General features: G+C 55.8%; 1 protein-coding gene across 2 annotated transcripts; it reads left to right on the top strand.

The window, feature by feature from the left end:
- Positions 1–2,072: 2,072 nt before the first annotated feature.
- STARD7 (StAR related lipid transfer domain containing 7) lies at positions 2,073–8,889 on the top strand. 2 transcript variants are annotated; one of them, XM_026866916.1, is made up of 8 exons: positions 2,073–2,317; positions 4,429–4,634; positions 4,931–4,980; positions 5,320–5,508; positions 5,603–5,685; positions 5,942–6,041; positions 6,654–6,738; positions 8,699–8,889. In XM_026866916.1, the coding sequence occupies exons 1-8, from the start codon at positions 2,301–2,303 to the stop codon at positions 8,887–8,889; spliced, it is 921 nt and encodes a 306-aa protein (XP_026722717.1). In that variant the 5' UTR covers positions 2,073–2,300. The 2 variants fall into 2 exon arrangements, with proteins under 2 accessions (XP_026722717.1, XP_026722716.1); XM_026866915.1 differs by lacking the exon at positions 2,073–2,317 and adding an exon at positions 2,559–2,987 and having other exon boundaries at positions 5,398–5,508.
- The last annotated feature ends 6 nt before the right edge of the window (positions 8,890–8,895 follow it).

Raw genomic sequence — 8,895 nt, 5'->3', positions numbered from 1 at the left:
AGGAGCTGCAGCGGTGGGTGTCTGCCGCGGGCCCCCCCGGGACCGACACACCCCCCCGCCCCCATCCTCAGGGGGCCGGGAACGCTCCAAATCCTTGGGGTCCGGGGTTCCCGGCGCATGGGAGGGGGGTGGGAAGATGCCCCAAACCCCTTGGTCCCACCCTGTTCCTTAGGGCCTGAGGGGCCCCCCAAATCCCAAGGGGTGCGCCCCCCCCTCCTTGCCAGGTGCACAAGGGCTTGGGGTGCCCCCACCAAGCTCTTTAGAGAGGCAGCCCCCACCCCTCGAGTCCCTCATCACTAGGGGTGCACCTCAAGTTTTGAAAGCCTGAGAGTGCCCAAATCCTTGGGGGTGTTCCCCGGATTTTCTGGGGTGGGGTGGTGCCCTCGCAAACCTTTTCGGGCCCTGGAATGACTCCCGCTGTAGATTCTCCCACAAATTTGCCCCATGGGGTTGCAGCCCTCGAGGCCTCCCCCCACAGGGTGCCTCCCTAAATCTACTGGGGTGCTCCCCAAAATCCTTCCCTGGGTGCTGTGTGGGAGGGTGTCCCCTAGCTCTTTTATTGGGGTGCTGGGGGGGGTGCACCCTTTGTTCCTTAAATCCTGTTATTGCTTGCTTTGCTCCCCCCCGCCTCCTTGGGCCCTGGGGGTGCACCCTCCTCCCCCAAATCCTATCTCAACAGGGTGCCTCCCCAAAACCCTCCCCACAGTGGCTTTGGGGTGGCTGCCTACACCCACACACCCAGGGGTGCCACCCCCCCCCCCCAAGTACTGGATGCCACCCTCGTGCAGCTGCGTGGAGCATTTACACCTGGGGGAGCATTTACACCTGGGGGAAAGCACTTGCGTGGCGCGGGGGGGGGCACGGTGCCCCCCGATCCGATGGGATGACGATAGAAGGACCCTCAGACCTTTCGGGTTGTTTTTTCAGGTGCTGTGGAAGCGTGCGGCTTCGTTTAGGCGTAATTATCCAGCGTAGCCTGTGATAAAGTAGGGGTGAGTCAGGAGAGGTTAATTAAAACTTAATGAGAAGCTCAGGGTGCAATGGGGCATCGCCAGGTTTCCCATCTCTTAAATTCTGCGTCCGGGTGCCTTATCCAGACCGTCCTGTGGGACTTAAATACCCCGTATTTGCTTAAGTAGCTTACCTAAGGCTTAATTAAATCGGGGAGCTAATGAGTAACAACCCTCACGCCCTGATTTATGACACCTTCGAACATTTTGGAGAGATCTCCGGCCTTTACGCGTGGCCAGCGCTGAAAAAGGACCAAATCCTGGGTTTATTCCCCAACAGAGAGAGCTGCCGCTCTGTGTCCCGTGGCCTGTCGGGTCCCAGCGCCGGGGCTAAACCCTGCCTGATGTTTTCCAGTGAGCTCAGCAGGGCTCGGCTTAGGCCTGGGATTAAAAGCAGCATCAGTCTTTTCTTGTTCAAGGTTATTCTTTGCAGGCTTGAGCCTCCTCCCCTTAATTTAAGGACGACTCAGCCCAGACCTTTTCCTTCACTTTACCACGCCAGAGCAAGTTCACTGTTAATATTCCTCTTTGTTATTTACTTTCTCCTTATTCCTTTAATCATTTACTCTCCCTCGTGGCTCGCTAAGCTTCAGTCTAGTTGTGGGAGCGATAAAATCCTCAGCAAACTCTTTGCTTGTTGTTATAACGAGTCGGAGTTGCGGGAGGGCTTTGCTCTCTTCAACCGCCGATGTATTTTTCACAAGACGGGTGGGAACACGCCGCACGTGGGCTCAGAACGACAGCGGAAATAAATAAATAGGATAAAATCTGCATGGTGAAACTTCTGGTTTAGCTCTCCTCTCCCGGTTAGCTCGCCGGTGGCTTTGTGTCACCAGGGAGCTGTGTCTCCTCCCGGGGTTTAAAATAGCTCTGTGCTTTGGTATCGTCTTTCTCCTCCCCTCCCAGCTCTCCTGTCCCCGTCTCGTTTAACTTTGGGGGCAGCTTTGTGGTGTTTTTTGTTTGTTTTTTTTTTTTTCCTTGGTAAAACCCATAATCCCACCTTCTGGCACGGTGGTTTGTAGCTGTCGGGAGAGGTCAAAAATAGCACGGGGAGAGCTGCGCCTGTGGGCAGTGTCACCTCCAGCCTGTCCCCCTGTCCCCTGTGGTGACACCCTGCCCGGTGCTGGTGCACAGACACCGCCGCAGCCCCCCAGGTGAAGCACGGCCGGGGCTGGACACCAGCCAGGGAAGCGGCTCAGACGGCTTTTGGCATCCAGGCGTCCTTTAGCCGCCGGCTAACGAAGGCGCCTCGTCCTCCGTGGCGCCGGTGAGAGCGAGCTGCGCTGGGCGATGGACGCGCTGCTGAGGTGAGAGCTTTGCTGCCGGGCTGGGAACTGCCTCCTCCCGCAATTCCCTTCGTTTGGAAATGAAAACCGAGCAGGTTTAGGGCGCGGGGCTGGGCTCGTGCTGCGAAGCCCCCTTGCTCTCCAGACAACGGTTTGGTTTTCAGGTGGTGCAGGACTGTACCCATTCCGCAGGGAGAGGGAATGGTGGATTTTGTTTCTTACGCCGCGAGACGGGCGCTTGTTTGCGGAGGGAAGGGCCAAGGCCAGCAGCAGCCTTGCGCCTCGACACGGATAAATCCTGCGGCTGTTACTTTTCTAGCTCATCTCCGATGAGGATGGAGGTGGCGAAGCAGGAGCAGGGAGGCTTTGCTCCCTGCCCTGGTTTGAGCTCATCCCGTCCTGCTGCACGGAGAGATGATCCCGCTCGGAAAGGTCTCCTGGTTCCGATTCCGCAGCTCGCGCCGCTCCGTGTCCTCTCCCACCCCATCTTGTTTGCTCACCCAGCCCGGCTGGGTTTTGCCACGCCGGCGAGAGGAGCGAGCTCACGGAGGGGCACAGCAAAGGGAATAAATAAACCAGTGGTGGGAAGCAGGAGGTGGAGGGAGCGGGGCTCTCCCCGCCCCGTGAAGGTAGTGGTAGAGCAGCGTGGGGGGGCTCACGCCAGAGCTGTGCCCCCCAAACCTGGCAGAAGGTGGGTTTTCGTATCAAATTCATCCCTCGAAGCCTTCGGAGGAGTCCAGGGGAGACTGGGAGCTTGGTAATTTCCAGAGACCATCAACATTAATTCAGCCAGACCAGTGAGACCTGCCTTGCAGGTTGCAAATCGGCGCTTTAGTTCTGGCTGATGCTAATTACTTTAATATAATTAATGTCTTCAGGCACCGCCGGGAGGGTTGAAAGCACCGAGTGATCCTCCTTCCTTGAGGCTGAGGGCTGCAGGTGTAGATAAACCAGCTGTTCCTCTCTAATGTTTTATTTTGGGGGGCTGCGGCCGCAGCTCGGAGGGGTTTATCCTGGAGGTGGGGGGTTTTCCCAGCCTCTTCTCTTCCCTCAGTATTTTTGAAACTTGAGATCTGCATCCAGTTTCTGTAGCTGAGGAGCGCTGAAACTTGGGGCTTGATGGTCCGTGGAGCCACGTTTGTGAGAAGCGCCCCCACTTCTGTCCCCCCTCTTGTAGGGGAAGCTGCTGTTCCCCTTTGCTGCCTGGCAGCCTCTGGCTGCCGTCGGCGATTCGCTTCTTGTCGCTTTTCGGACCAAGGTGGGCTCTGAGGAGCCAGCCCGCCCCCTGAAACAATGGGGAGACCCCTCTCCTTCCCTCTCCACCTCCTCTTGCACCCCAAATCTCAATCCTGCAAACAACTTCCTCCCCTGGTGCCTTCAATCCAGAAACCCTCCTTTTCCTGAACCCACCTTGCTTTCTGTTTCATCCCACACAGCTTCTACTCCATTCGGCCAGAAAAACAAATTCTGGGTTGCGAGCATCTGACTGCGACCGCCGTGAGGTGGTTTTGGTTTGTTTTTTCGTCCTGGAAAGGCTGACGTTTGCTGAGGACGGAGGGTGGTTTGTCTGCTTGATCTCGCTGGGGCAGGGGAGAAGCACTTCCCATCCCAAGAAGGAACAAGCCCCCGCACGCTTCCCCTGAAAACCAGCCACTGCTGCTATCCTGCGGGTTGTTTTTTTGGGTTTTTTTTCCCTTCCTCTCCTTGAAGAGCGAGCCCTGCAGCTGCGGGTGACATTTCGTGATGTTGCAAGGGCTGCCTGGCTTAGGGACTCCCCAGCAGCTTCGTTCAACCCCAGGCTAGGTTTCTACCCTGCAAGAAGATGTGGGAAGCCCCCCCTGAACACAACGTAGTGTGATTTTTATTTTCTTTTTTAATTTTTTTTTTTTTAATGCTGTGTAATATATCTCAGCACAAGACTGTTAGGATGAAAGAAAAAAGACTGCAGGGGTGGGTTTTCCAAAGCAGGAGGGGAGAGCCCAGGCTGCTTTTCTCACACCAAAACCCCTCTGGATGAAGCTTGGACCGTGCTGGGAAGGTTTCTGCCGGTCTTGCAGTGCTCAGTCTGTAGCAGAAAGGCTCCAGCGAGGCTTTGGTTACTAACCAGCGTGTTGGTTTTCACCTTCCCCCAGGTCTGCGCAGGAGATGAAGCACATGGAGAACATTTCCAGCCTCTTGCAGGGCGGCAGCCCGGGCGAGTATCAGCGGCTGGATCCCAAATCGGAGCGAGAGGCGGTCGCTGCTCCCGGGGAGCAGCCCTGGGAGATGATCATGGACAAGAAGCACTTTAAGCTCTGGCGGCGGCCGATCGAGGGCACCCACTTATACCAGTACCGAGGTAACGGTGCTCCCAGTACCTGGCTTCCCTGCACTGAGTCCCCCCGGGGGGGGTGTGCCTCTTGCTTCCCACCTGGCCTGCATTTATAGGAAACCAAAAAATAAAAAGAAAGGGAATTTTCATCCTTTCCATCCCTTTCTGCAGATTCTGTCCCCACTTAGCCCTTCAGAGGGGTCCCAGCCCTGCCACCTGCCTTAAAAAAAAAAAAAAAAAATCTAAAGCCTTTTCCTTTTAATCCTGCTGCACTGAGATAGACTCGCTTATGCCCGGGACTAAAAACTTTCTCTTTACCGCAGTGTTTGGGTCGTACACAGATGTGACTCCCAGGCAGTTCTTCAATGTCCAGGTGAGCGCCTGTGAAATCTGGGCTGTGTGGCGTGTTAGACCAGATAACCCCCTTATCTTTATGCCATTTACGTGAGCTGGAGCCAATCCCAGTATTAGACCAGAAGCAGGGCGAGTTATCCCACGCCCCGATCGGGTTTTGCTGCCCGTCCCTGCTGGAAATGAAGGATCGGCACGTGTGGGCTGCGATCGGCCGCAGGAGCTCGGCGGGTTTCTGTCCTCGCTCGCTCCCTGCCTGCCCTGCCAGCTCCTGCACTTCCTCTTTTGGTGACTTTCAAAGAGTGTTTAATAATTTCCTGGTGGGGAAAACGCCTGACCGTGACTCAGCTTGTTTCCACAGGATGAGGAAAAGGGCTGGTTACCTTCCTTTAGCGATGCTGTTGGACTTTGTTGTGACTCAGCCTCTCTTTCTTGCCAGCTGGACACTGAATATAGGAAGAAGTGGGACTCGCTGGTCATCAAATTAGACGTAATTGAGAGAGACCTGGCCACTGGATCGGAAGTGATTCACTGGGTCACTCATTTCCCGGTGAGCGGCTGCTCCTTCCCTGCTCCGCTCACCCTCCTTACCCTGGGCAAGCGGCCAGCAGCAGGGCTGATGCCTCTTTCTTTCTCTTCCCCAGTACCCCATGTACTCGCGAGACTACGTATACGTTCGGCGGTACAGCGTAGACAAAGAGAACAACCTGATGGTGCTGGTCTCACGGTAGGTATTGCCAGGCCAACCTCCTGGTGGCTTTGTAAAAAAACTACAAAGTTAAGAGCTGGGTATAAATTTAATGAGATTTTAAAAATTATTATTTTTAAAAACAACGTCAAAACCTCAGGGATCTGTCTTGAAAATCCTTCTCTGGGGTGAAAACTTTGTTCTCTTAGTACCGACCTCTAAAATAGCAGCTGATGCTCAGTGTAGTCACACCTGGAGCTCATCGTCTGCTGCTCCCTCTTCTTCTTCCCTCCAGGGCAGTGGAGCATCCGAGCGTCCCCGAAGACCCTGAGTACGTTCGGGTCAGAACCTATGAATCCCAAATGGTCATCCGTCCCCACAAAACCTTTGACGAGGTACGTTTTGGGGGTGGGCTGCGAAATGGAGCAGAGAGCCTGTCAGGAGAGAGCTTCCTCCTGCTCACACCACTGCTCCGAGGGGAACTGCCCCTTCTCTGGTTCTTATCTGTAGCACTAAGCTGCCGTCAGTAGTCCTGAATTGGGGGGGAAAAAAAAAGGGATGAATTATTTTCCCAGAAGTGAGGGAAGCCCATCCATGCACAGCTCTGGAGAGATTTGAAGCTCTGTCCCACTAGCTTGACTCTCAGCAGCAGCGTGGTGCTCCCGGCGAGCCAAACGCCAGAGCACCAGGCTCCTTTTAGAAGGCCGTGAGTTTTGCAAGTCTCGTTCCTAGCACTTAATTCTCCCAGAAAAAGCATCGCTGGGTCTTTGTAGGGTAACCGGAGCCTGAAAAGAGTGTGCTGGGAGAACCGGGGGAATGACACCTTCCACCTTCTCAAAAAACCCTCCCCATGTGCTTTCACTGGGTCTCTGGGTCTGGTCACCCCCTTAACACTTCAATCGATGCCCCAGTAGTGCTTGAGCGGCCCTAAAGGGGCTTTAAGTGAGGCTGCAGAACCCAGCGGAGTCTCTCTGCCAGCTCAGGCTCACTCCTTTCTCCTTTCCCAGAACGGTTTCGACTATTTGCTGACCTACAGTGACAACCCGCAGACCGTGTTCCCCCGTTACTGCGTCAGCTGGATGGTCTCGAGCGGTGAGTGAGCTTTGGTGGGGACGATTCACCCCTCGGCCAGAAATTCCTCCAGCTCCTTGCTCAGGAGAAGGCCCGTGTGCTTCCGCCTTCCCCTCCTGCACCTCTGTGGGGCAGAAAATAAATGGAGAAGTGTAAAAACAGAGATCTGGAGGATTTGGGGGGGTACTTTGGGTGCCTTGGGCTGCTCTTCCTTTCTCACGGGGAGGGAGTTGTGCCTGGATTTGTGGCTGTGAGGAGGAAAGGAGTCCATGTGCAGGGGTGCTCCTTCTCTCTAGTCCACCCCAGGCAGAAGGAAAAACCAGTAGGATCCCTCCCCCCCTCCTTTTTTTTTTTTTAACTTAAATAAAATGAGCTGATTTTTCCTTACTTCAGAGCAGCGTTGGCTCTGAACTATTTCTGCATTTGAGTTCTTCCTCTTTACAGCAAACAGAGAAGAAAACTCCCAAGTTTAGAGGAACAGTGCCTGCACTGAACCTCCCACAAAGGAGCTTGGCTTTCTGGGGGCGAGGGGGGGGGGGAAACCAGCATTTAAAGGATCTGGCCGAGACAACGGCCGTCCCACAAATAAACCTGGAAGAGCTCAAGGTGCGTTTGGCCGTGGGATATCCACTGGTTCAGCGCTCCCCTCCCAGCAGGGGAAAGATGGAGAGCACTGCTTTCTTGGGGGAGGAGGAGAAAAAGGGGCTGTCACCACTTCTAACTCTCGCTTTTTTTTCCCTCCTCTCACCATCACGTGGCTCGTGGTAGAGACTGATATGAGAAAGAGTTGAAACAGGTTCATTCAACACACTCGGGCATCAGAGCAACCTTTTTTTTTTTTTTCTTGCACCTTCCTGCTTTGCCAACCACTGAAACCTCTTCCGGAGTGCGCTCTAATGCATCTAAAAAGTCAGCTGAGGCTCCGGGGGGGGCTGGTGTCACCCACACCCTCCCCGTGCCTGCCTGATGCAGGGGCCTCCTCCGTGCGCTTATTGCTTGGTTTTTAGAATAAAAACGATGAGTGGTGGGGAAAACAGCATCTCCAGGTGCGACCGCGTGGAGCTTGTGCGGCCGCAATCATTTTAAACATCAATTAACGTGTCCCAGCCTCGCTCCCAGGTCACTCATGGTGTAGCCAGGAGGTGGTGAGGTTCCCCAGGGCTCGCAGGAGGGGCTGCCAAGCAGCTGAGCAGGAGCCAGCAGTGTGCCCGGGTGGCCGAGAAAGCCAACGGCCTCCTGGCTTGTGTCAGCACTGGTGTGACCAGCAGGAGCAGGGAGGTGACAGTCCCCTCTGCTCTGACTGGGGAGGCCACACCTGGAGGGTTGTGTCCAGGTTTGGGCACCTCAATCCCAGAGAGATCTCGGGGGGCTGGAGCGAGGGCAGAGGAGGGCAACGAGGCTGGGGAGGGGCTGGAGAATCAATCCTGTGAGGAGCCAGGGAAGGAGCTGGGGGTGTTCAGGGTGAGGAGGAGGAGGCTGAGGGGAGCCCTCATCCCTCTCCGCAGCTCCTGACAGGACATTGCAGAGAGGCCGGGGCTGGGCTCTGCTCCCAGGGGATCAGGGACAGGACAAGAGGGAACGGCTGGAAACTGCCCCAGGGGAGGGTCAGGCTGGGCAGGAGGAGAAAATGTTTCCCAGCAAGAGTGGTCCGAGAGTGGAACAGGCTGCCCGGGGAGGGGGGAGTCCCCATCCCGGGGGGGTTTCAGGGCCGTTGGGATGAGCTGGGGGGGATGTGGGGTAGGGGAGAGCTTTGTGGAGTCGGGCTGAGGGTTGGACTCGCTGATCCCGAGGGGCTTTTCCAACCGGAAGGATTCTGTAGTAAAGTGGCAGAGCTGTTATTAGGGGGGGAAGGAAAATTTAGGAAGGGAAAAGAATTGGGGGAGAAGGGACTGGAGCTGGAGAAGGGGGTGAGACAGGAGGGTCTTATCTCCGCGGATGCCCGTCCCTCTCCCCCTTCTCTCACCCTCTCCCCCCCGCCCAGGCATGCCGGATTTCCTGGAGAAGCTGCACATGGCAGCCCTGAAAGCCAAAAAGATGGAGATCGAAGTTCGGGACTATATGTCTGCCAAACCCCTGGAGAGCGGCGGCGGCAGCGAGGGGAAGGCGACCGTGGCAGCCGCCGAGCACAAGAGCGACGGCACCTGCAGCCCTGCCCAGCTGGAATACGCCTGAGGAGCT

Source organism: Athene cunicularia, unplaced genomic scaffold (assembly GCF_003259725.1).
Source record: "Athene cunicularia isolate RWA unplaced genomic scaffold, athCun1 BOjh375561_part1, whole genome shotgun sequence".
NCBI classification, from domain to species: Eukaryota; Metazoa; Chordata; class Aves; order Strigiformes; family Strigidae; genus Athene; species Athene cunicularia.
Note: the sequence above shows the minus strand (reverse complement) of the source record. Positions and strands in the feature narration are given on the sequence as shown.